The sequence below is a fragment of the Silurus aristotelis genome, assembly GCF_946808225.1.
Source record: "Silurus aristotelis genome assembly, chromosome: 1".
In the NCBI taxonomy this organism is placed as follows: Eukaryota; Metazoa; Chordata; class Actinopteri; order Siluriformes; family Siluridae; genus Silurus; species Silurus aristotelis.
The window spans coordinates 28021040-28048557 of NC_139574.1; the positions used below are offsets into that span (position 1 = coordinate 28021040).

Below are 27518 nucleotides of genomic sequence, written 5' to 3' on the forward strand. Positions count from 1 at the left end.
GTATAAAAAATTAAAGAAAATAATAAATATCAGCTTATTTGGACATTGTGATGGATATATACACATAGAATATATACATATTTAATTTATGTACCTAAAATAATCCAGAGATCAGCAATATTTAATGGTGGGAACCTTTGTTTTCTGGCGGTGTCGTTCAGGATTAGAAAAACTGAAACACCAGTAACACAGCACTGGGGTCATGTGTATGCACTGTGAACGTGAATAGGTGACATGTCTAGTTTTTCCAGATCTGCCCAGGTAAAGCGCTTTTTCTTAATATTATGATGTGGTCACTGTTTTATTCTATACTACACAGTGATATCATTTGATAGAATGTTTTCACAATTGTGTTATACCCCGTTATGTAGTAATGATCTCTAAGCATGTGAGACAATAATATTACTGTAGATCTGAATCACTATCTGTACATACTGTTTAACATCTGCAATTATATTGCAGAATGAGTCCAGCATTGTGTGATAACTGCACACTTGATATACTGACCAATTAATCAACTATTTATTAGATTTATAACAATATTTATTATATTTCATCTATTTATTGTATACTGCCCTGCCTCCTGTATGCTGCATTCCCCCTTACATAGCTGTACATAACATATTTACCCTTCTTTCGCTTATTGTGTATTATTTTTGTGTCTTTATGTCATATTTATGTGCGTAATGGAAACGTCACTTCACAAACTGATTTTGTGTGAGAGAGAGAGAGAGAGAGAGAGAGAGAGAACACTTGGCTATCCAGCTCATTTTCAGTCTGATTCACTTCCTCCTTTAAAAGCATTTGTTTGTGTTCTTCATAGCAATGGGCAACATTTGCAAGGTCCTGGTTCTTGATAGATGCCCGAATGCAGCCTCCAGGGAAAATCGCCGTCATGTGCGCTGTGCGTCTTCAGGGGAAACACAAGCCAATTTATCATGCATTAAGTGAGTAATACATTTCATACATACATACTTGGGTTAATGCAGCTTTGTTCACTTCTGTATCCCTGTATGGATGAAGTTAATTTCTCCAGCAAAAACAAATAATTTCTTTTTTAGCAGGACAGGGCCATGGTGGTTCAGTATCGGTAAAGTGTAGGTGGAGAAGAGGACCTGCTAGCTTAATGGTTAAGGCTCAGAGAATGTTGGTGTACAAGCCCCAGTATCGCCAAGCTGTCACTCTTGGGCCCTTGAGAAAGGTCCTTAACCCTCTGTGCTTCGGGGGTGCTGGACATTGCTTAATTTACTGGGATATGCAAAGAAGGAATTTCACTCTGCTGCCTTATATAGGTGTACAGCGGTGTTGAGCAGAGAAGGCAAACGTGCACACATCCTTTAACTTAAGTTGAAGTGCACATTCTTCTTCTTCTTTCGGCTGCTCCCAGTAGGGGTCGCCACAGCGGATCAGTCTCCATACCCCCCCTGTACATAACCTACCTGCATGTCTTCCCTCACCACATCCATAAATCACCTCCTTGGTCTTCCTCGTTCCTTCCTTCCTGGTGTTTCCATTCTCAGCATTCTCCTACCGATTTACCCCATGTCCCTCCTCTGCACATGTCCAAACGATCTCAATCTCGCCTCCCTCACCTTGTCTCCAAAATGTCCCACATGCGATGTCCCTCTAATAAACTCATTTATAATCCAGTCCATTCTTGTCACTCCCAACGAAAACCTTAACATCTTCAGCTCTGCTACCTCCAGCTCCACTTCCTGTCTTTTAGTCAATGTCACTGTCTCTAAACCATAAAACATCACAGGTCTCACTACAGTCCTATAAACTTTCCCTTTCACTCTCACAGATACTCTTCTATCACAAATCACTCCTGTCACTCTTCTCCACCCACTCCATCCTGCCCACACTCTTTTCTTCACATCTCTAACACACTCTCCATTATGTTACACTGTTGACCGCATGTACCTGAACTCCTCCACCTTCTCCACCTCTTCTCCCTGCAACCGCACCACTCTACTGCCCTCCCTCTCATTCACACACATGTACTCTGTCTTACTCCTACTGACTTTTATTCCCCTTCTCTCCAGCGCATATCTCCAGCTCTCCAGGCTTTTCTCAACCTGTTAACTACTCTCACCACAAATAATATCATCCACAAACATCATAGTCCATGGAGACTCCTGTCTGACCTCGTACGTCAACCTGTTTATAACCACTGCAAACAGGAAAGGGTTTAGAGCTGATCCTTGATGCAGTCCAACCTTCACCTTGAACCAATCTGTCGTTCCTACTGCACCCTTCACTGCCGTCACACTGTCCTCATACATGTCCTGCACCACCCTCACATACTTCTCTGACACACCAGACTTCCTCATACAATACCACAACTCCTCTCTCTGCATCCTGTCATACGCTTTCTCTAAATCCACAAATACACAATGCAACTCCTTCTGACCTTCTCTATACTTCTCCATCAACATTCTCAAAGCAAATAAGGCATCTGTGGTGCTCTTCCTTGTCATGAAAGTATATTGTTACTCACAGATGGTCACCTCTTCTCTCAGACTGGCTTCCACTACTCTTTCCCATAACCTCATGGTGTGACTAATCAACTTTATTCCCCTGTAGTTACTGCAGGTCTGCACATCTCCCTTATTCTTAAAGATCGGTACCACACACTCCTTCTCCATTCCTCAGGCATCCTCACCTTCCAGAATATTATTAAACAATCTGGTTAAAAACTTCACTGCCATCTCTCCTAAACATCTCCATGCTTCTACCGGGATGTCATATGGTCCAACCGACTTTCCACTCTTCATCCTCTTATTTGCTGCTCTCACTTCCTCCTTACTAATCCTATCCACTTCCTGCTTCACCATCTCCCCCATCATCCAACCTTCTCTCTCTCTGATTTTCCTCGTCATCAGCTGCTCAAAATACTCCCTCCATCTTCTCAACACACTCTTCTCACTAGTCAACACATTTCCATCTCCATCCTTTATTGCTCTAACTTGCAGCACATCCTTTCCAGCTCGGTCCCTCTGCCTGGCCAATTGGTACAAATCCTTTTCTCCTTCCTTAGTGTCCAACTTCTCATACAGCTTCTCATATGACTTTTTCTTGTCTTTCGCCACATCCCTCTTAACCTGCTGCCGCATCTCCTTGTACTTCTGCCTACTTTTTTCATTACACTGTCGATCCCAATTCTGGTTTGCCAACCTCTTTCTCCTTATGCTCTCCTGCACTTCCTCATTCCACCACCACGTCTCTTTTTCTTCCTTTCTATTTCCAGATGTCACACCAAGTACTTTTCTAGCTGCCTCCCTTATCACTTCTGCAGTAGTTGCCCAATCAGCACCTCTTCACCACAACTGAGCCCCTGTCTGACCTCTTCCCTGAACCTCACACTACAGTCTTTCTCCTTCAGTTTCCACCATCTTATTCTTCTTTCAGTCCTTACTCTCCTCCTCTTTTTCTTCACCTCCAAAACCATCCTACAGACCACCATCCGATGCTGTCTAGATATACTGTCCCCTGCCAACACCTTACAGTCTCCATAGAATATACTCCACCTGTGTGCACCTTCCTCCACTCTTATACGTCACCCTATCACCATCTCATTTACCATCTGAGCTAGACGGTTTCCATCCGAGCTCTACCGTTAGAGCTTTCTATTCATATATTTTTGTCTGTGAGGCCAATATTCACTGAGATTCAGGCTGTTTGATTTATGTCTGTGAAGAGAGATTACCGAGACGGCAGAGAGCGTCTGTTTTTCTTTATTTTACAAAATCTAAGCGTTCTGGTGTTATTATGAGTGTACACCAATAAAAGTAGGCTCTTCAAAGATTCGAATGATGTATTGCTCTCATCTGTATGAACAAAAATTAATCATTTCTTTTTTTTTTTTATTAGTTTTGGCGTTATGAGGAAAAAATGGCTAAAATTGCGCCGGCATGTTTGTCGACTTCAGACGGATCATTGTGTGCATTATGGCTGATTTTGGTGCTGATTTAAAACTTGGCGCATCAGTAAAACACGTTTAGTTATCAAAAATAATTTTTTGGTGGAGTAAATAAAGGACATTGTGACTAAATGTGTGTTGCTCTAAAGATTTGAATTTCTCCTATTTTATATTTATTTATTTATACTTTTATAAAAAAAAATTAGTGCCGTTAAAATGAATTTGCCTTAACACGTAATTGTTACAGTCAAAATTAATATATTAATACAAAACTAATTAAACATTGTTACCTAATGACTGTATCCAGACTGAACATCCACCATATGTAGAACAAAAACAGAGAAAAGATGATGATGATCAGAAATGTCTCTCTTCTCAGTCATGTTTACATCACTGACTCCCTCTGTCTCATCCACGTTAACTTTATTGTACTTCTTGTTGCCTTCTGCATCTGCGGTGTGTGAGACCCAGGAAATGATACACCAGTAGTAGATTAAATGACGAGAAATGGGTTGATGGGCTGAAAACGGTGCACAATAAGAAGAGAAATTATTAAGAAGAAAAAAATATTACAATTTGACCAAATTGATTAAAAGTAAAGGAACCTGGTTTGAAAATGTAAGAATTAGAAAGTACAGATATTTGTTTAAAAAAATTAATGATTAAAAGTTGAATGAAAAATAAATAGTGAAGTAAATACTGATACCAGAAAAATCTACAGTACAGTAATTAAGTGTTTGTACTTCTACTTTTCACCTCTGGTGTGAGGCAGAATAAATATCTTTCTTCGAATGGAAACTTGTTTCTTGATTATCGATAAATGTAAGGTAAATTAATTGAATGGGTGAAGTAAGGAGTAAAGCCAGCACCCTGATCAACTCCTCTCAGTAGTGTTGGTGCAGAGCTCACCAGCGTCCACATGGTGGAGACAGATGAAGGACCCTGACTCCAGCATTTCAGTACTGTAACTGTGAACCAGTCTGACATCATACCATCCCATAATAATCATATGTAGGGCTGAAATGATTCCTTGAATAACTTGAGTAATTTAAATACGAAAAAGCAAATAATTTGCCTCTATGCTTTATTTAGTCCATTTAACTAAACACAGAGCAGTGTGTTTCCCCACGGACCATTATTACTGACGCACCCGCCTCTAAACTCTGGAGCACTCTGGATAGGTAAGGAGACGCTGCAGAACAATAAATGGAGGAACGGGAAGAAAACAGTGAGGGTCGAGGAGAAGATTCAGGCCAAAATTTGGGATAATGTCAAACTAAAACATAAGGAAAACACTGTACAGTGCAATTAAATTTTTTCAAGTAATTTGAAATAGATTTTTATATTTTTGTCATATATTTGTATTTGCATTTTGATGTAATATGGCAAGTAAATGCACTAAATAGGTTTGCACAGATTGCGATATTAGCAATAAATTGTTAAATATTAACAATATTTTTCTAAAAAGGAAACAAATGGCTTGTTCATTTTAAGAGATCCGCCTTATTTTCTCTTTTTAATAGAAAAAGATCTTATCCAATTACTCGATTAATCGATGGAATAATCAGTAGAATATTTGATTACTAAAATGATCGATAGCCACAGCCCTAATCATATGCTTTTCATAGCTGTTCATTTGTCATAGAAAGTTGTGCTGATGTTACTCACATCGTCATGGCAACTCGTTCTGACGGGTAAAGTCACAACCCCTAAAAGAAATTTGATACATCAGTTTAAGGTGTCTGGTTTTGTGTATATGTGTGAGAGAGAAAGAGATTCTCCACACCTTACTGTGATGCTGATGGATTCTAATGATGCACAAAGCAAGAAACTCACATTTCTGTGTGTGTGTTTGTGTTTGAAAAAGAGAAAATAAATGGAAACATGCAGATCTTTACCTTTCATTTGCATCATTTCTGTAAATAGAACTTAACTAGGAACGATGGCCACAGCGCTGCTGAACTCTGGGTTCTGATTGGTCAAAAGCCATTAATGAGTTGACGGCAGGATGCATGCTTATAACCTTTACAATCTGATGTCAAGCTTTTATTTTTTTACTTTACCATAGGGCTTGTTAAAAGGCTAATCCTAGATTGTAGGGTTAGAATTTAGCATTAACAGCATGAATCTATGGACCCAACCTACCTTGTGTTAAACGTCCAGCCTGGTGGAGGTGGTGTAATGCTATGAGAAATGTTTTTCGGCCAAATACCAAATCAGTCATCACAGAGCCTAATTAAATATTGTTGCTAACCATGTACACACATTTAAGGCTACAGTTAATCTAATGTCTACTTCTTGCATTATAATGCGCCATGACACAAAGCAAATCTCAAATCTTTGTTTCCCAGTGCTAATTCATGCACTGATCATTCATATATATATATATATATACACACAGTGAGGAAAATAAGTATTTGAACACCCTGCTATTTTGCAAGTTCTCCCGCTTAGAAATCATGGAGGGGTCTGAAATTGTCATCGTAGGTGCATGTCCACTTGTCCACTGTGAGAGACATAATCTAAAAAAAAAAATCACAATATATGATTTTTTTTTTTATATTTATTTGTATGATACAGCTGCAAATAAGTATTTGAACACCTGAGAAAGTCAATGTTAATATTTGGTACAGTAGCCTTTGTTTGCAATTACAGAGGTCAAACGTTTCCTGTAGTTTTTCACCAGGTTTGCACACACTGCAGGAGGGATTTTGGCCCACTCCTCCACACAGATCTTCTCTAGATCAGTCAGGTTTCTGGCCTGTCACTGAGAAACACGGAGTTTGAGCTCCCTCCAAAGATTCTCTATTGGGTTTAGGTCTGGAGACTGGATAGGCCATGCCAGAACCTTGATATGCTTCTTACAGAGCCACTCCTTGGTTATCCTGGCTGTGTGCTTCGGGTCATTGTCATGTTGGAAGACCCAGCCTCGACCCATCTTCAATGCTCTAACTGAGGGAAGGAGGTTGTTCCCCAAAATCTCGCAATACATGGCCCCGGTCATCCTCTCCTTAATACAGTGCAGTCGCCCTGTCCCATGTGCAGAAAAACACCCGCAAAGCATGATGCTACCACCCCCATGCTTCACAGTAGGGATGGTGTTCTTGGGATGGTACTCATCATTCTTCTTCCTCCAAACACGTTTAGTGGAATTATGACCCAAAAGTTCTATTTTGGTCTCATCTGACCACATGACTTTCTCCCATGACTCCTCTGGATCATCCAAATGGTCATTGGCAAACTTAAGACGTGCCTGGACATGTGCTGGTTTAAGCAGGGGAACCTTCCGTGCCACGCATGATTTCAAACCATGACGTCTTCGTGTATTACCAACAGTAACCTTGGAAACGGTGGTCCCAGCTCTTTTCAGGTCATTGACCAGCTCCTCCCGTGTAGTTCTGGGCTGATTTCTCACCTTCCTTAGGATCATTGAGACCCCACGAGGTGAGATCTTGCATGGAGCCCCAGTCCGAGTGAGATTGACAGTCATGTTTAGCTTCTTCCATTTTCTAATGATTGCTTCAACAGTGGACCTTTTTTCACCAAGCTGCTTGGCAATTTCCCCGTAGCCCTTTCCAGCCTTGTGGAGGTGTACAATTTTGTCTCTAGTGTCTTTGGACAGCTCTTTGGTCTTGGCCATGTTAGTAGTTGGATTCTTACTGATTGTATGGGGTGGACATGTGTCTTTATGCAGCTAACGACCTCAAACAGGTGCATCTAATTTAGGATAATAAATGTAGTGGAGGTGGACATTTTAAAGGCAGACTAACAGGTCTTTGAGGGTCAGAATTCTAGCTGATAGACAGGTGTTCAAATACTTATTTGCAGCTGTATCATACAAATAAATAGTTAAAAAATCATACATTGTGATTTCTGGATTTTTTTTTTAGATTATGTCTCTCACAGTGGACATGCACCTACGATGACAATTTCAGACCCCTCCATGATTTCTAAGTGGGAGAACTTGCAAAATAGCAGGGTGTTCAAATACTTATTTTCCTAACTGTATATATTTATATATTTACAGTTTATATTTATATATATACTGTATATATAGCTGCCATTCTTTCAAATCAAATCACAGGTTCTATTAATCTTTACTGGAGTAACACCTCATTTTCCAGGACTTGTATGAAGAATTCAGATACAAAAAAACCCATCATGTTTTCCTTTTTCCTTTCTACATTTGATCTAATTTGCAAATCATTACATCAAATAAGAAGAGGAAATATCCGAGCTCGTGTCTCCATTATGTCTGTGAATCGAAGATTCTAAATTCTGCACGTTTGGGACAAATTCTTCTAATAGTCCTTGACGAAAAAGCCTCACTTCACACTACATTATCCCGGATATGTTATTTTCTGCTATAAATAGAGAAACAAAAAAAAAAGTATAACGGTTTATGGATCTTGGAAAAAATAACCATTTATGTTTTATTGTCTAGATTCGGTCAGTGGTACTTGGTGTAGATGGTGGGGGAGGGGGTGGCATGGAAAAAAAAAAAGGTACAGAACATCAATGAGATTGTACATTTGGCTTCAATCGTTGGTTTAACAAAACAGTGAACATTAGAGCGCCCCTGACGTACAAACATAATAAAGATGATGGGTCAGTGATGGATGCAATCATTTTGATCAGAATTGTGTGGCAGGGAGCATTGATTTTAATGAGCGATGAATATTAGATTGCGGACAATACAAACCCGCTGAACTGCCACTTGCCTTTTCGACAAAAGAGACCTGATGTTCAAATAATAATGTACAAATATGCAAAAATAAATAAAAAGGGCACCGCTTGAGAAGTGAAATGCTTGTCTGGAGTGGCCTTTAGTACCGATTTACTCTTAAATGAAGTAAGAGCTGTCCTCGAGAGAATACTGACTAAATAATATGTATAATAATTTTTTTCTTTTTTCTTTTCAGGTGATATTGGTGATCATGTGGTGGTCATGAACACCAGACACATAGCCTTCTCTGGGAATAAATGGGAACAGAAGGTTTACTCGTCACACTCTGGGTAAAAAAAAAATAACAAAAATTCCACTATTACACCTTGACAGCACACAAAGCAAACACATCTAAGACAGATGTGCTCTTTGTAGGCCTGCTTTTTAATCACGCTCTCCTCTGGGTAGCACTTATACGTATAAACCTGTAATTAAAGCACCAAAGTTATTTCCCCAGCTCACATCTTGTACTTATATTGGCCTTCATTAAAGCCCAGAGTCTCTTGTTTCCTCTTCTAGGTACCCAGGTGGCTTTAAGCAACTCACAGCAGCCCAGATGCACCAAAAAGACCCCACAGCTGTGAGTATCTCGTTCTTGAACAGGTGACCTTTTCAGACTTTTGAGTGCGTTGCTAGGTTTTTTTCCCCCTTCCTCCAGACACCTGAGGAGGGCAGTGTGGTCTTGATTTCAACACTTTTTCACCAGCCCCCTTCCTCGTGGAGCGGGGATTGACACCGAGCTGCTCCTCTTGATGATTTTTTCAGATTTTAATTGGCTAGTGCTTTCGAGGCAGCCTTTAATCACCTTCACTTGAGCTTAGTTTATCTGCTTGAAATGAGTCCAGGTATTTTTACATGCTATGAATATGTAGTAGGATATTTTTCTTAAAACCCCCCCGAAACCCACCCCCACCACCACCACCACCAATTTTGCTTTGTAGAGTGTAGATCAACAAAAGCCAGTTAGTTTTTAAAAAAAAGCACAACTTGTTACAAAAAACATCTCTGCACCTACAGTACTCCTCATTTTCCAGCTCTGCATTCCTGTCACTTTGTTGTTGTTTTTTTCTCTTTCAAATTTTCTCCAAATGGCACTGCATTTCCAAAAAAAAAAACAACAGCATTCTGCTGTCCTTTAAATTCCCTTTATACAAGTGTGTGTGTGTGTGTGTGTGTGTGTGTGTGTGTGTGTGTGTGTGTGTGTGTGTGTGTGTGTGTGTGTGGTCTAAACAAACATAACACATATGTTCGTGTTGGGTGTGTGGGCACATGTTCACCTGGTGGCTGTGGCCTTCAAACAAAGGTGCATGTCTTGAGGCTTTCTGCATTAGAATAGTCGTGGTGTAGCAGTTGGTACGTTCTGAGTGTGATTTCTTTTCCCTTTTTATGCAAAACAGCACAAGCAGCTTGCAGTAATGATCTTTTTTTTTTTTTTTTTTTTTTTTTTTTTTAATACTGTCAGCAGCATTTTCCCGCATAAACATCCATCATTCAGCCTGGGCTAGAAAATATCCAAAGCAATCATCAGACTATAATCCAATTCTGTCTCGTCCGATTTCGTCGCTTCTCTCTAAGATGTGTTTTTTTTTTCCTGGATCTCTCCGTGCAGCGTTTTGCATCTCCAACATCTCCTCTGTCCAACCTTGACCGCTGTTCCTGTCTGTCTGCACGGCCGCACCGCAAGCTGTGCCGCTCTATTCAGACTCCAGACACGCAGGAACAAAACACAGGATCAACACATACTTGCAGAACAGAAGCGTCTCGTGCTTAACTGCAAGTCTGGGGAAAAAAATCTCTCTTTATTTAATACAAGATTTTCAGTTGAATAATAGAAGACGACCGATAGATGGCCTGTCAAACCTAATAAACAAGAAAAACGGAACACTTATTAATCATTCATCACCGAGTGTGATTCAGGACACATCCTAGAGCAACATACACACACTTCTTCACATGGAGGTGGAAATTTACAAAAGTCGGTCCACCTCCAGCGTTGGCAAAGACGCCGGAGGAAACCTGCGGGAGGAGACAAAAACTCTGCACAGACAATAAAGATCAATACTGTACACAGGGATGCTGTGATAACCTGAGCTGCTGTGCCACTTTAATTTGAGAATCGAGGCTTAGAGAATGATCAAAAATGATTCGTCCTGATGATTGTTTTTGTTAATATTTTGTAAAGTAATTCATGACTTTAGAAACGAGTTATTAGAAGTAGGATGTTTTGGAGACAAAACGTGGACATGTTTGGACATGTGCAGAGGAAAGACATGGGGTACATCGGTAGAAGAATGCTGAGGATGGAGGTGGTGAGGGAAGACATGCAGGTAGTTGGTTTGAAAGAGGCAGATGTAGAGAACATGGTGGTATGCAGACGGATGATCCTCTGTGGAACGAGAGCAGCTGGAAGAAGAGGAAGATGAAGTAAAGCGATTAATTACCGCAAAAAGCAAAAGCTACTAGCAATCTAAAATGATTAAAAATGAAAATGAGGGTGATTTGTTCTTTCACACAGCATTACTTATGAACATTTCATGCCAATGTTAAAGGAAATCACAAAGGAAATGGGGAGAAAATCTGATCTGATCCCAGATGTGCATTTCATTTCACTTTCAGCCCTATACTGCAGTCCTGCTATACTGAAATGCACTGCCCAATCAGAGGCATGATAAGGAGGTGGTATAAAAAAAGTTTCGAGACTAGCTCTGTTTACAAGAAAATACTTTATTTATAGACATTTATACACCATCACCTTTAAAATAGTCCCTCTGCACAGCAATACAGTGCTCTCTGCATTCCTGCCACTCCTGGAACATGTGCTGAAAGTCTTTTTTTTTAATCGTGTCAAGCAACTTCTGCGATCCTCATTGGTGTCAACCTTTGAGCTGGATCTCCATCTCTTCCGAAACTCTTCCTGATCTCTCATCATCTTCCAATGATGTTCTTGCGCTCTTGAAGCGCACGTGCGCTCAAAACCCCCTCGAACGACTCATTGCAGCATCGCTGTATGTCATGTCAATCGTTTCTGTGGCAGATTCTCCCGGTTTCATGCAGAATTTCACGCTTTTCTCTTTGTTCTAACTTGCTGTCTATAAAGAAATCGCAGATGCAGTAACGCACGTGGTCAGAATAGCACCATTTAGCACCCTTTTAGTCTTGAAACTTTTGATACCACCTCAGATAATCAGAGTAGAGTCGTAAAGGGGCTTCACCATCGCACCATCCATATAAAACAAAACATTCTCTCCGGTTGTGTTGCTTATTTAACGCTCAGAATCGCAACTAAAACGCGATAAAAGTGTTAGTAAGTAAAATACAGATACCAGTATGGTTTGAAGGGGTATTCTCTCTCTCTCTCTCTCTCTCTCTCTCTCTCTCTCTCTCTGTCTCTCTCTCTCTCTCTCTCTCTCTCTCTCTCTCTCTCTCACTCTCTTTCTCTTTCTCTCTCCCTCCTCTATAATTCCAGATCATTCCTAACCATTTATAAGACAGATGCTCGACCAGGGCTGAGTTATTCAAGCCAAAGTGTAATCTATCATTGCATAATTGTGGATAATAATCAGACTGAGGCGACATCTTCCTCAGAGCTCAGAGGAGCGATGGCATCCCCAAGACAGAACCCATCTGTCATCTATCCAGCAGAGCGAGAGTGAGTGCTATTGAGGGAAGGGGAGAACCACACTGATGAATGTGATAGAGGGTGGTGATGGAAGAAAGGTGGTGTTTTGCTTCTGCAAGTTTGAAGCCTGACACAGTTGTGTTTTTGTGTTTTTTGCTTTGTTTGTTTGCTAGAGGAAAAGAGCGTCGTAATGGGCGTCTCCTTTAGTGCTCAGGCAGAAAGATGGGAATATTCGAAGCACGTCCTGCCACTATAATGGGTTGAAGAGGAAGTGGATGCTGAAGTGCTCTGTGTAAAACTCGGGCAGATTCATTCTGCACCTGCATGCGGGGGCAGGACTTGCTTATGACCCAGCCATTATTATAGACATAAACAAGCCAGCTTTCAACCCCCTCTCCTTTACCGGCTCTGATGCCAGTAGCCAAGAACTTTTCATTCAGGCGCTTTAGGGTGCAGATCTATTGCTGGGTTTGTGTTTTTCCCTCACTACTGTGAGTTAGAGTAGAGATAGTTGAGCTGGCTCATTGGTCACCCTTGGAGAGAAAGATAATTCTGTTGGCCAAATGTCCATCCTGCTGTTTTGTAAAAGTTGACCTTTTCCTCCTCTTTCTCTCTTTCTCTCTCTCTCTCTCTCTCTCTCTCTCTCTCTCTCTCTCTCTCTCTCTCTCTCTCTCTCTCTCTCTCTCTCTCTTTTGCCAGATCATAAAACTAGCAGTGTATGGGATGCTCCCAAAAAACCTCAAGCGAAGGACCATGATGCAACGGCTGCATCTGTTCACCGATGATGTGAGCACTGATAAATTTTTTATGTGCATGTGTGTGTCGGTCATCCAGAGTTTGTCAAATCATAAAAACAAAAACACCAAGGTGCTGACATGCGATTGGTCCCAGCTCACTTTCAGTATGTTTTTCTTGTTTTGCTGCAGTCATTGAAGCATATTAATGAAGATAGAGCACTATTAATAAACACAGGGTTTGAATGATTTGTTTTGGATGAGCTTAGTGGTGGTAATCCAGAATTAATGAGTTTATTTATTTAGCTGTGAGCCCATTTTCTTCTATAGTCTTTGTTTTTTTTCTTAAACCCTCATTTCTGTGTGTGTGTGTGTGTGTGTGTGTCATTTTCAGGTTCTTCCAGATGACATCTTGAGGAACCTAACTGAAGAGCTACCACAGCCACGGGCTATTCCACACAAACTCAGCGATTACACACAAGCAGAGCGTGACGCTTTTCCTCTTCTCTGGAACCCGTGAGTCGCCTTTCTTTCCTCAAATCTCTATTTTTTATTTTATTTTATTTTATTTTTTTTAATCCTTACCTGTCCAGAACTTGATGAGTGGTGAGATTTAGGACAGGGCTCAGGTGCTCAGGTGCTGAGGCCTTCAAGAAAGGAGGAAAAAAGAAGGCAATCAGAGGGTCATAAAACTTCAGAGCTGAATAATCTTTCTCTAAAGCCGAGCTGATCGTTCCTCAGCTCTCAGCACTGCACGCTTTCTCGTAGATTTATGAGCGATGAGTCACACACTTGTTTACAGGTCACCGGTGGAGGACATGAGTGTTTATTCACTAGGTCATAGCTGCTTAAAAAGAAAAAAAGCAGACATGTCGGATACGATTGTCTGATACTTTTGGTTGAGGTGGTAAATCATTATTTGATGAATATGTCGGCGAGATGCGTTTTGTCTGCCAGTTAAGTCCACAAGGTGTCATGAACAGGCTCAATAACTGGATCCAAGTTCTGCTTCCATTTTTATTTCCATTATAAGCATAAACACAAAGTGAGGATTCACTTCAAAAATTAAGTAAACTAATACCTTTCTTCAGATAGAAAGATTGGAAGGGTTTCAACACCCATGGATGACGGTTTTGCATGTAGCAGGCAGGGATGTGGTGAAGGAAATATGCCAGGTCGTCAAAGACGAGATTAAAACTACACTGTCTGAAAGATTGCAAATCAATCAGATTGAAAGAATTCTAGCCAATATTGTCATTGTTCCTTTTCGAGAGCTAAAGATAATACAAATGTTATGAAAACGAACATCCAATTTCTTTTTGCCACTTCATAAATTTATCCCGAGCGGTTAAAAAAACCAAGACCAGCTTCAGTCTAAACACTCCATTGGTTCAACTCTATTTGATGAGAAGCTCTCACATCTGTCACCTAAACCACTCTAGATCCAAGCATAGCTCCAACAATGGCACTCAATACTGTTTCCTCAAGTCATCATGGCTCAATCTTTTGAACGTTGAGAAACTGGACGAGTTAATGTTAGGATAGCTTTGTTTTATCTTTTCTCAGAATTAGCAGTGGGACATGGTGCAGCTTGGCCCCTCTTGCTTTTGGTGTGTAATGGAAAAGAATTGTGTTAGCTGTAGTATTCTCCCACAGCTGCAGGAAGGCTGTTTAATGGCTCACAAACTCTCTTTGTCTCTGCACCTTGTCCTCTGTGTGTACTTCATGGACTGCACATGGTTCCTGGCATCTTTAGCTGCCTATTATATCTACTAGAGAGAGCTAATTCTCAGGCATTTTTTGTACTGTTCATAAGCATCTCTCTCTCTCTCTCTCTCTCTCTCTCTCTCTCTCTCTCTCTCTCTCTCTCTCTCTCTCTCTCTCTCTCTCTCTCTCTCTCTCTCTCTATATATATATATATATATATATATATATATATATATATATATATATATATATATATATATATATATATATATATAAAACCTGCCTTGGTATAAGTATTCGACTCTGCGACCTTTTCTTTATTTAGTTTTCTCATGAACTGGAACTGAAATTGGAATTGCTGTGGTGGTGAATATATGTGGTAAATCTACACAACACAGCCCACTATACTTATTTTCGGACGGTGCAGCCTATCAGAAGTAAGATAATTACTAAAAGAGCATCATGGAGCCCAAGGATTTGTCAAGTCTTGAATAAGCCACACTGGAGCGGTATAAAACCAAGCATCCAATCAAAACCCTACCACAGGTTGAGAATTTGGGACGAGATTTAGAAATCGTTGTTTACAGTTTTAATCCAGAGTGCTCCAGAGCTAGTTCTGCACAAAAATATGTTGAAGCTGATCAAGATTGTTGTAGCCCAGCTGTAATCGTATACATTTATTATTTTTTTTTTTGTATATTTGATTAACACATTATTTACATTTCACTAAAGCCTTTTTAGTAAACATGGACGTGTGTTCTTTTGCTAAAGCAGCATGTGGTGTTGTTAGAAATATGCTGGTTCATTATGTAGGGAATAGAATAATAATGTCTTAAAATGCCGATCAGTTGCACTGCGGAGCTGGAAAAGCAGTTTTGTATTGGGAGAACTTTTGAATGCATTTATTTGCTGCCTTGAGCTAATTTCTCCAGGCTGTTGTTTGCTCTTCATTTAGAGCTTTTGCTCACAATTGCTTGGATAAGAGAAATGTGTGTCTCTTACCAAATCCCATGCTAGCTTGCTGTAAATTTCCGCAGAGTTCAGAGTAACATTTCTAAATAAACTTGTACTAATAAAATTGTACTAATAAATTACATACATTTTTTAAACTATTTTTTAAAATTGTATTATTCATTTAAAGTAGTAAATAAAAATGTATGACAAGTAATTCACAATTTTTGTTGAGTTTACAGTACAGTAAATGTACAATTCCTCTTGAAAAAGGAGCCGTGTACTACTACTACTACTGATTAGATAGATAGATAGATCGATCCGAACTGGAAATAAGATTTGTTTTGCACATGCGTGAAAGCACTAAACAATGAAGGATGGAAGGACTGAACACATTTGTTAAACTATGCTGAAATAAGTAGAACAGTATAAGTATTACCCAAATAGGGTCTAACAAATGTAAACTACAGTGGGGGAAATCATTTAGAAACAATCTAGAATTTTTATGGTAGGTTTATTTTAACAGAGAGAGACAGAAAATAAAAAAAAATCAGAAAAAAAACATTAAAGAAAGATTATATTGTTTGTGTGTGTGTGTGTGTGTGTGTGTGTGTGTGTGTGTGTGTGTGTGTGTGTGTGTATATATATATAACAGTAATATCAATTAGTATGGAACCCAACATTTCTGCTTTTCTACTCCTCCTAGAGCTTTTAAGCTGCATGTACCGAACTCATTAAACACTTGACTTAGTATCCTTTCACTTTTCTAGCCAATCAAAAAATTGGGTTTCCCATTATGGATTCTTAAAATTGGTCTGTAAATTCACACTGTCACTGGAAATTTCGGAAATTTTCTAGCTTTTCAGATAATGCTGGTGTTTTTCTCATAGTGGATGATGGGGGTGGGGGAGCCCCTAATCTTACACTCTAGGAATGTTCAGAGCCTGACTGGGAATGTCCATGATTCCAAATCCAACTGTCAAAACTCACACACACCTGCATGCTCACAGCCTGAAGCAGCTCTTCTCTCCCTCTCACTCCATCAGTGTACCTGTAACAGAGACTGTCTGTCAATGGCACAAACTCTCTTCAACCGGACCCCCCCCCCTCTCCTTTTTTTATCAACCTAAATGAATCCCTCACTCACCCCTGTATTTCTACTGATGACACTCACTCTCTCACTTCACATGACTTTATACTTGTATTACTCTCTTCCAGTCTACCAGTTCTACCAGTAGCTGTTTCTCACTTTTTTTCTGTCTTTCACCTTTCAATGATTCTCACGATTATAAAACAGTTTCAAACTTAAAAAAAAAAAAAAGACTGGCTTTGTCGAGTCCACATCAAAATCTGTTGCCACAAACTAACCATCATGTTATTATTAATTATAATTATTATTATTAACATCCTGATCTTGGTTGACTTCCTAAATACATCAAATTAGTGATAAAGACATCACTCTGCTGCTGTTAAACGGAGAGATAATTGCGTGATTCTGCTTTATTACTTGATTATCAGGAGCAGGAAGGTGGGCTGCCGTGCTGCGGCTGTATTAACTGAACATAGCGCAAGACAGAAGGAAATTAAGGCCTGCTGTGATGCAGACTTGGACAAGTATAAGCCTCATTACGTTACACAAGTGAACACTAAAGAGTGACTCCGAATAGAGATCTCTGAAAGAGCCGCTCAACCCGAGACCCTGAATCACAGAGCCTTTCTCATTCCGGTGCTCTGTAAATATAATATCACTCCTGCTGCTCTGCTATTGGACTGTCACATTGAAGAGCAAGTGAGACTCTGGTGTAGGGATTGCAAATGGACTTTGATGTTTAATAACCCCGATGATGAAACACTGTTCCTTTTTTTTCTTTTTTTTTTTTTTTTTATAGTTTAAGCTCGTAATGCAAAATTGGAGAACGGTGTATTACAAAGCCCTGTGACCCTGCCATGACAATCCAATTATATTTCCCTTGTCTTCCTTCTTCTCAGCAAAGCTCCCACGAGAAAGAACATGTCCCTGCTGTTATTTTCAGCTATTCTCTATAGCGCTTTATATGCTCTATAACATTTCGGTGCATAATAGGGGTGATGAATACTAAAGTTGTCGGTAAGTGTTTTAAGAGTGATGTAGGTGGACAGTTTAAAAAAACAAAAATAAACAAAAACAACATTTAGTATTATGAGTGGCGTAATTTACCCTAATTCTAAGCACATTGCTGAAAAATAGTATATTGTGTTTTTAATTTTTAATTTTTTGTCATTTTGTAGTTATAGTATTTTTAACTTTACTCTAATGAAATCACAGGGCCAACATCAAATGTTAAACATTTTGTTACTCAAAACATTATGACTTAATTGAATTTCTAGTCTGTTTCCTTTTTTAAGAATGAAAAACCCCATATACATTTGCACACAACCTTTTTAAACCAATAATGAGACAGAGGCTTTATTATTTTGATATTTAGAGGTTTTACCGTTTTTTTTTTTATTTATTTATTTTATTTATTTATTATTGTACATTCCATATATAGGTTTATGGATACCTGACTACAAGTTTTGTGTATGCGTTTTAACATCACATTCCACATTTAGTCCAGTTAGTTATATTTGCTGTTATAATAATCATTATTTTTCACAGAAGACCAGATTTAAGATTGTGTTTGTGCAGATTTGAGCTTATTCAGCCCCAAGGGCATTACTATAGTCAGGTATTGTAAGACATATATTGATGTAGCTGGTGTACACAGGGGCATTGTCCTGTTGGAACAGGTTTGGGCCTCCTAGTTCAAGTGAAGGAAAGAATTAATGCTACAGCATTCAAAGACATCCTGTATTGTTGTTTGAGTGCAACTTTGTGGTAACAATTTGGGGGAAGACCCACATATGGCTAAAAGAGGCAGGTGTCCCAATACTTTTGTCCATATAGTGTATATTAAAGTGAGACTTGCTGTATTTTTTACAGTGCAAGTTAAGTTGAATTTCTGATGCTACAGCATATAAGTAAGATAACCGGTATATACACCGTATTTTTCGGACTATAAGCCGCTACTTTTTTCCCACGTTTTGAATCCCGCGGCTTAAACAACGAAGCGGCTAATTTATGGATTTTTCCTGGGTTTTTCCCGGTTTCACAAACTTCAAGCCAAAAAACTGAACCCCATAACATTAGACCAATGAAATTTCCGAACGGAAACGAAAAAAACGCACCTCACCTGTGTTCTGAGCTGCACGGCTTCAGGAGAAAAACTTCCACCGGTGTTGATTTTTAAACGCACGGCGATGCCAGAAGATAAACTCCAGAGAGAAATAGTTGTGAAAGGAAGGAGGAAGACGGTGAACAATGACTTTCTTGGTCGGCTACTGTTTAGATACAAGCCGTTGTAGCGCGTTGAGTCTGAGTGATGGGAGAGCTCACTAACTTCAGTTGCTACAGAAATCATATAAGCACAGACAGGTTTCCAAAACTCGTGCTTTTTTATTTTTCTTGGCAACAGCGTTATGGGTTAGTCAAAGAAACTTAGAAATCAGCATCAGAAAATAATAAGGACATAATCCTCAGTCTCCACACGCACACACACGCAGTAATACAGGAAGAATGCAGTGATGTGCTGTTCCCAAAATGGCGCTCTGCTCCATTACATAACAGACATTCTCTTCCGGTAAAGCCTGTGTAAAGTTCATTAGTTTCAGTGTAGAAACTAATGTGGCTTATACAAGGGTGCGCTTTATAGTCCGGAAATTACAGTACTTATTTGTAACTTGGTGAATATCCCCAACTATTAACTAACAATATATGGTTAAAAGAAATCTTAAACATTTGAGCAATTGAGGTTTCATGTATAGACAAATCAATATATGTCACACTTAAAGAAGCCCAACATAAATCTTTCACTATTGCTTTCTAAAGTATAAATGCAGTTCATATGAACAGGTTGTGAAGGTGCAGTGTAGGTGCCCTTCAAGTGTTACTACATTTTGCAGTCTAATACATGTTTCCTAGCACTTGATAGTGGGTTTGAGTTGGTGATGCAGTCAGTGATGCTGTCAGTAACTCCGTGTGGAATGAGAACCCTGATTTTCATTTTACATTAAACATTTATCACACATTGTCTACTCATCAATAGAGCTTGTAATTCCTAGGGTTTTTTCCCCTCATCATTCCCCCCAGGACATAATAGGATTTACAGCCAAAGCACAGTAGCACAGTGTGCATTTCTTTTTTAATAATAGGCAATCAGAACCTTACAATAAGCCTGTATCTGTCTGAAGTGGCACAGTGTAGTGATTAGTTACGTTCTTTGGGGTGTTTTGTTTGGATTTTCTACATCTTTTCATCAGACCCTATTTAAATGGGTAGAGCTGTGCATTGAGGCTAATCAGAATAGTCAGTGGATGCACTTGTGTGGCATTGAGAGGTTTTGTGCATCTGAATGGAATCAGAAGGAACCAGAAAAATTGTACCTGGCAAATACTATTGCAAGTGCACTGTATATTTGTAGATTTTATAATATAAAAAATAGGTCATAGAATTAAAACTGAGGTTTTTATTTAAAGGTTTCCTCAAGATAATGACTTGTATAAGGATTCACCCTCTTCGATTTAGACTAAAGGTTTTGTTTGGTCCATGTTGTTATTTTTTAAAAAAAGATTTTTGTCCAGTGTGACTAAAGATCCTGAAACACCAGTGAGCTTATACCATGCCTGGGATTTAAATTGACTGTAAGTGACTGAAACCATGGCTCCACATTGCATCATCTTCAAGGTCAAGATCATATTTGAGCCCATAAGTCGGACCTCTCCCATGCCCCATGCCACTTTCCCAAAGAGCCAACGAAAGCCATTAGGCTGCTATTAAACTCAACAGATGCCCCTTTAAAACCATTGTGAAGCTTTAAGCCTAAGCTGCATTGTCATCTCTCTCCCGCTATTTCCCTGCAGTCCGCCTCTCCCTAAGAGGCACATGGAGCGTGTAATTAAAACACGTCAGTGGGAAGTGAGACCTTAATAGGATAATGAGACGTGCAGATCTGCTGCAGTAATTAAATTGGAGAACGGAAGATGACAGAGGGGCTCCACAGGTCGGTTGTTGTTCTTGTAAAGTTAGTGGGGCCGTAAGGAAATCTGCCTGGCTCTCAGTGCGTACAGTATAACATAGGAATAATAAAGCTGCAGTCAAATACCAGGGTAAAATAAAGTTCTTCTGTAAATCGCTCGTGTCGCCGAGAGCGAGAGGCATCGGCATGGAAAAATCCAAGAAAAACCCCAAGCACACACACACATACACACACACACCCCCACAGACTCACAGTCCCTGGCTGAAATCTGTAATCCAAGAATTCTTAGCAGTAACTGAGAAAGTGAAGAAATATAGTTCTTATTTATACTTATATATATATAATATGAGAGAGAGAGAGAGAGAGAGAGAGAGAGAGATTAGTATTTTATAATAGTATTAGTATATATAATATTTATAATGATCCAAGTCGCATTCAAGTCACTCAGAATGGCATATGCAGTGTGTAAGCCTGTTGAATGAGGCTTGTGGTGTAGTCCTGAGGAACGACACACACATGAACTCTGGGAACGCTAGAGCTGTTATTTGAGTGGTTTTGGACAATTGAATGTAATTACACTTGGCGAGAGTAGAGGCAGGGTGTAAGGTTTAAGAGTCAGCATTTACGCTTTAATGTATGTGTTCTTAGGAAGAGTCCCACTGATTTAGTGCCACTGCTCCATATATCCTAGTGTGGTATGTGCCTCATATTGCAATGACTATAGAGCACAATTTCCTACACACACACACACACACACACACACACACACACACACACACACACACACACACACACACTCACATCTAGAGTGACTATATATAGTAAAACATAGCTAAAGCACCTCATGGTAAGCAAGTAAGATTTAGGATTTATTCTTATCTTGTTGCAGTGCTGGATATCACAACCCACCTTTCTCTAATGTTATTGACCGTTTTATAGTCAATATAGTTAATAACCTTGATGGTCACTTCAATGCAATGTTCATTCTTCTGTGAATGAAAAGAGTTTATAAAAAATATAAAATACTGTCATTTCCAGACTATTAAGCGCACCCAAATATAAGCCGCACCCACTGAATTTGACGAAGATTTTTATTTTAAACATGAATAAAAACGCACCTGTCTATAAGCCGCACATTGAAACTGTCTACATTGAAACTAATGAACTTTACACAGGCTTTAACGAAAGTCAGTGTCTGTTACACGGCTCGTATCTAAACAGTAGCCTACCAAGAAGGTCATTGTTCACAGTCTTCCTTCTTCCTTTCACAACAATTTCTCTCTGGAGTTTTTTTTTTTTTGTCATCGTCGTGCGTTTAAAAATCACCATCGGTGAATCTTTTCTCCCGATTCCGTGCAGCTCAGAACACAGGTGAAGTGTGTATTTTCATGCTCGGTTGTATTCAGTGTGACGAATGATTCACATTTCCTGTTGACAGTCCGAGTGAGCGGCAGGTCAAACGTCAGAGGAACATCATCCATATTTATGATGTGGTGCGGCCCGATTCAGTGGGAGCGCATCTGATTTAATATAAAGAGTTTCATTGGTTCACCTGAACCCGTTCGACAATTTTATTGGTCTAATGTTATGGGGTTCAGTTTTTTGGCTTGAATTTTGTGAAACCGGGAAAAACCCGGGAAAAATCCATAAATTAGCCGCTTCGTTGTTTAAGCCGCGGAATTTAAAATGTGGGGAAAAAAGTAGCGGGTTATAGTCTGGAAAATACGGGTACTAATAATAAGCCTAATATTAAACATAAAAAATATATATATACAGTGGGTACGGAAAGTATTCAGACCCACTTAAATTTTTCACTCTTTGTTATATTGCAGCCATTTGCTAAAATCATTTAGGTTCATTCTTCTTCCTCATGAATGTACACACAGCTCCCCATACTGACAGAAAAACACAGAATTGTTGACATTGTTGCAGATTTATTAAAAAAGAAAAACTAAAATATCACATGGTCCTAAGTATTCAGACCCTTTGCTGTAAAACTCATATATTTAACTCCGGTGCTTTCTATTTCTTCTGATCATCCTTGAGATGGTTCTACACCTTCATTTGAGTCCAGCTGTGTTTGATTATACTGATTGGACTTGATTAGGAAAGCCACACACCTGTCTATATAAGACCTTCCAGATCACAATGCATGTCAGAGCAAATGAGAATCATGAGGTCAAAGGAACTGCCTGAAGAGCTCAGAGACAGAATTGTGGCAAGGCACAGATCTGGCCACGGTTACAAAAAGATTTCTGCTGCACTTAAGGTTCCTAAGAGCACAGTGGCCTCCATAATCCTCAAATGGAAGACGTTTGGGATGACCAGAACCCTTCCTAGAGCTGGCCGTCCGGCCAAACTGAGCTATCGGGGGAGAAGAGCCTTGGTGAAAGAGGTAAAGAAGAACCCAAAGATCACTGTGGCTGAGCTCCAGAGATGCAGTCAGGAGATGGGAGAAAGTTGTAGAAAGTCAACCATCACTGCAGCCCTCCACCAGTCGGGGCTTTATGGCAGAGTGGCCCGACGGAAGCCTCTCCTCTGTGTAAGACACATGAAAGCCCGCATGGAGTTTGCTAAAAAACACCTGAAGGACTCCAAGATGGTGAGAAATAAGATTCTCTGGTCTGATGAGACCAAAATAGAACTTTTTGGCCTTAATTCTAAGCGGTATGTGTGGAGAAAACCAGGCACTGCTCATCACCTGTCCAATACAGTCCCAACAGTGAAGCATGGTGGTGGCAGCATCATGCTGTGGGGGTGTTTTTCAGCTGCAGGGACAGGACGACTGGTTGCAATCGAGGGAAAGATGAATGCGGCCAAGTACAGGGATATCCTGGACAAAAACCTTCTCCAGAGTGCTCTGGACCTCAGACTGGGCCGAAGGTTTACCTTCCAACAAGACAATGACCCTAAGCACACAGCTAAAATAACGAAGGAGTGGCTTCACAACAACTCCGTGACTGTTCTTGAATGGCCCAGCCAGAGCCCTGACTTAAACCCAATTGAGCATCTCTGGAGAGACCTAAAAATGGCTGTCCACCAACGTTTACCATCCAACCTGACAGAACTGGAGAGGATCTGCAAGGAGAAATGGCAGAGGATCCCCAAATCCAGGTGTGAAAGACTTGTTGCATCTTTCACAAAAAGACTCCTGGCTGTATTAGATCAAAAGGGGGCTTCTACTAAATACTGAGCAAAGGGTCTGAATACTTAGGACCATGTGATATTTCAGTTTTTCTTTTTTAATAAATCTGCAACAATGTCAACAATTCTGTGTTTTTCTGTCAGTATGGGGAGCTGTGTGTACATTCATGAGGAAGAAGAATGAACCTAAATGATTTAAGCAAATGGCTGCAATATAACAAAGAGTGAAAAATTTAAGGGGGTCTGAATACTTTCCGTACCCACTGTATATATATATATATATATGTTCATCAAGCAGCGCTGCTGTCGGTGTCTTTCGTTTTACATTTTCTTTTACAAGGGAGTTTCTGACCATGAGGTTGTTTGAAAAGCCCTGACCTACAGCAAAACACACAGACCGTTTGTTTAAAAATAAAATAAAATAAATACCTCACGCTATTTAAAGTTCAACTCTGGGCTGCTGTTTGGCTGTTTTGAGTTTCTCATCATTCCGAGTTTCATAAATCCCTACAGAAGTGATTCACAGGGCTAAGCTATTGCTGTATGCCTCATTGAGCTCTGAGCCTTCCTGCATCGAGCTTCTCAGATTTGCCTCACTTTTCTAAAAGCGGTCCAAGCTAATGACATACGGAGCTCACAGCGTGCTGCAGATTTTTTTAATTTTTTTTTGTTAGGAATTCTCTACACATTAATGCATTTTTTTAAAGGAATGAATGTGTTGTTCTGATCATATTTATGAAATATTTAGCTACATATTCCACATACAGATTTGGCTCTCCCAGTGAAGGGTTCACGTGAAGGGAAGGTTTTATGCTACTGCATACAAGGGTATTATACACATATGTGTGCCTCCAACATTGTGGCAATGGTTTGGGAAAGAACCACATACAGCTGGAAGGTGGAAGGCGTCTTAATACTTTTGTCCATATAGTGTATCTTTTAGGGGTGTAACAGTATAAGTATTCATACGTTACGCAGTTCCCTCACAAACATATTATATGGTGAACCGCGTCTTTGATTCGATTGGAGGCCACTCTGTGCAGCTGGGGACGGTTTCTCATCAACGTCTTGGGTGGTTCCATGAAATTTCGGAGTAAGAACGGGAGCTTTGAGGATGGATTTGGATTGTAGTTAATACTGACAAATGAGTAATACACTGACTCAGGACTACAGTTTGCTTCTGATCACCATCACTGCACCCTGCAACATTGTTTATCTGCAATAAATGGATATTCGGTGCAACACAGATGAGGATGGGGTTCCTCTTGAGTCTGGTTTCTCTCAAGGTTTCTTCCTTATGCCAGCATCCTCATCAGAGACAAACTTACACTTATAAAGAACATCTTCACTTTTTATCACCACATTATCTGTGTTAAGCTGCTCTGAGACAAGGTTTATTGTTAAAAGCTCTATACAAATAAAAATGAATTGAATTGATTAGTCTCCGCATCACACCTCGTCACTGTTTATTATTATTATTATTATTATTATTAACATTAAATTTAAAAACATACACAACAATGCCAGTGGTATATAAAAACACTAGAGTTAGCGCAGTGTCACTGTGGTGATTTGTAGTGTAAATCTTTGATTTTGTTTAGCGCACGCACAAAATCAAATCCACTTCCTGCCAACGTCGCCAGTCTAGAGTTATGGATTCTTTAGCTTTTAATGTTCAGCTTCAAGTGTTTCTCTTTAAGGGAGAAAATCCTGACATTTCCGCATATCAAGATAGTGAATGAAGGAGGGATGGAAAGAATGAAGACGTGTTAAAGTATGCCGAAATAAGTACAACATATCTTTTAATAGATTTTAATTTACCCAAATGGGGTCTAACAAATGTAAACTAATTAGATTTTTCCATTTATTCAATTTTATTTAATCAATTTAATTTGTCAATTAAATCAATTACTCAATTAAATCAATATAATAGTGTATTGCATGATTTAGAGTTATTCTATTATATTTTTAATATATTATATTTTTATGAAATATAATTTTATATATTATTTATCCAAGCAATTTTATTGAAAAAATTTTTTTAGAAAATGTTCTAAACTGTTGATGTTCACAAATGTTAATAATAATAAACTGTGTTAATTTAAAAAGAAACTTGACTTTAAAACTGAGGTACATACAGGAGACTATTAATGTGAATGGTTATGTAAGGGTTAAATATTTACAGCTAAAGATGTGAATGGTTATGTGTTTGTAAACAGCCAAAAGTTTGTGATGAAATCATTTGGTTTATTTCACATTATTCCACGCTTAAATGCCAGAGAATATGCTTGTGTTGTCATTTTTAGTAACGATCCCTGATGGGATGCATTTAGAGGTTGAATCTGGCTGTAGTTCTCTTCTTTGAGGTTCTACAGAACATACTATCCACATGGCTTGACCCAAAAAAGGGGTATTTACAATAGACCTATGTGACTTTAAGTTAAAAATACATCAGTTACTGTATGACAATTATGTTCTTCCCAAAAATATGCCTTCCAGGCCATTCAAACTGGAATTTCATCATTTACAAAAGAAAATGGTGCATGCAGTCATGTTGTGAAAAACAAATACGTTCAGCCAAAACGTGACCTTATGCCATTTCCTTCTTTTTCTAAACTCGTACTGTAAGTGAGTCATCTGTTACCTGAGAAATCCTGACTACAGCCCACAAAGCTTTCTATACTAAATATAACCAAATCCATTCTACTGTTCCCTGGCAGTGGAAGAGCATTTTCATATGCGGACACTGTTTTTAACATGTAACACTTGCTACCCTGATGAAGACCCTTCTATTTTTCAGAGCTCAAATACAAAGCCCATGTATTCGATCTTCTGTGTCGTCTTCTCGCAGCTGTAGAGGATTACCGCTCTGTTCAGAAGCCCTTGTGTATTTGAACGACTTAATACCCGTAGTGTTTGTTTGTAGAGTCATAATTATGTCGATTAACCAAACAATGTCGGTTTATCGACAGCCGACGTGTACGTATGAGCAGCTAAATCGAAGGCGTTAAGAAGCACGTCTGGCAAATGACCAGAAGCTCTTGTGGTTGGTATTATTCGATTCGTGTCCTTTTTAATTTGCTCTGTCGTTCTTGATAAAGGGCAGGTTTTTTTTTTTTTTTTTTTTTTTTTTTCTGATTGCTCAGTGCTCACGACGAGGTTCATCCCATATGCTGATCAGTTTCTTTTGGTCCCCGAATGAAAGAAACCTAAGGCTGATGCTTTGCCTGTCGTGCGAGATTAATTGTGACAAATGGAGCATTGTTAATTATTATAAAATTTAAAAATCTTCTATTGACCAGAGACGACATAATTCATAGCTGACATGACTGACTATTTTTTTCCCTTCAGGAGAGTTATGGCTACTGGAGTGAATGCAGGTCGTTTATTTTCCAGTCGTTATTTATTGAGGCTTCTGCTGGAGTCTGTTGTGATGGTGAATAAGTCATTGCACGTTTTCTCTGCTCAAATGAAACAAATTTTTCTTCTGTCTCTGCAGGCCAGAGGACTACAGAATGAAGTGATCTCATCACACCACAGACTGGACATATTCAGTATCCCTCTAAATGTTTGCTTTTTTCAAATTTGTTGTCTGTAATGAAATAAAGTATCTTTAAAATATCTTTTTATTTTATTTTTTATTACATATTGTTTACGAACG

At 39.3% G+C, this 27518-nt stretch overlaps 1 protein-coding gene across 1 annotated transcript; it reads left to right on the plus strand.

Moving 5' to 3' along the window:
* Positions 1–120: 120 nt before the first annotated feature.
* On the plus strand, positions 121–27478 carry mrpl13 (mitochondrial ribosomal protein L13). Its single transcript, XM_083554585.1, has 7 exons — positions 121–261; positions 824–947; positions 8845–8938; positions 9168–9228; positions 12967–13053; positions 13396–13517; positions 27357–27478. Exons 1-7 carry the CDS (start codon positions 235–237, stop codon positions 27379–27381), a joined length of 540 nt encoding a protein of 179 aa, XP_083410711.1. The 5' UTR covers positions 121–234; the 3' UTR covers positions 27382–27478.
* Positions 27479–27518: the final 40 nt, after the last annotated feature.

Excerpts from the sequence above, each read along its gene's own strand:
- mrpl13 (XM_083554585.1), top strand. The coding sequence starts at position 235 with ATGTCTAGTTTTTCCAGATCTGCCCAG. Across the intron at positions 8,939-9,167 it reads GTTTACTCGTCACACTCTGG|GTACCCAGGTGGCTTTAAGC; the intron begins GTAAAAAAAAAA and ends TTCCTCTTCTAG. Across the intron at positions 13,518-27,356 it reads TTTCCTCTTCTCTGGAACCC|GCCAGAGGACTACAGAATGA; the intron begins GTGAGTCGCCTT and ends CTGTCTCTGCAG.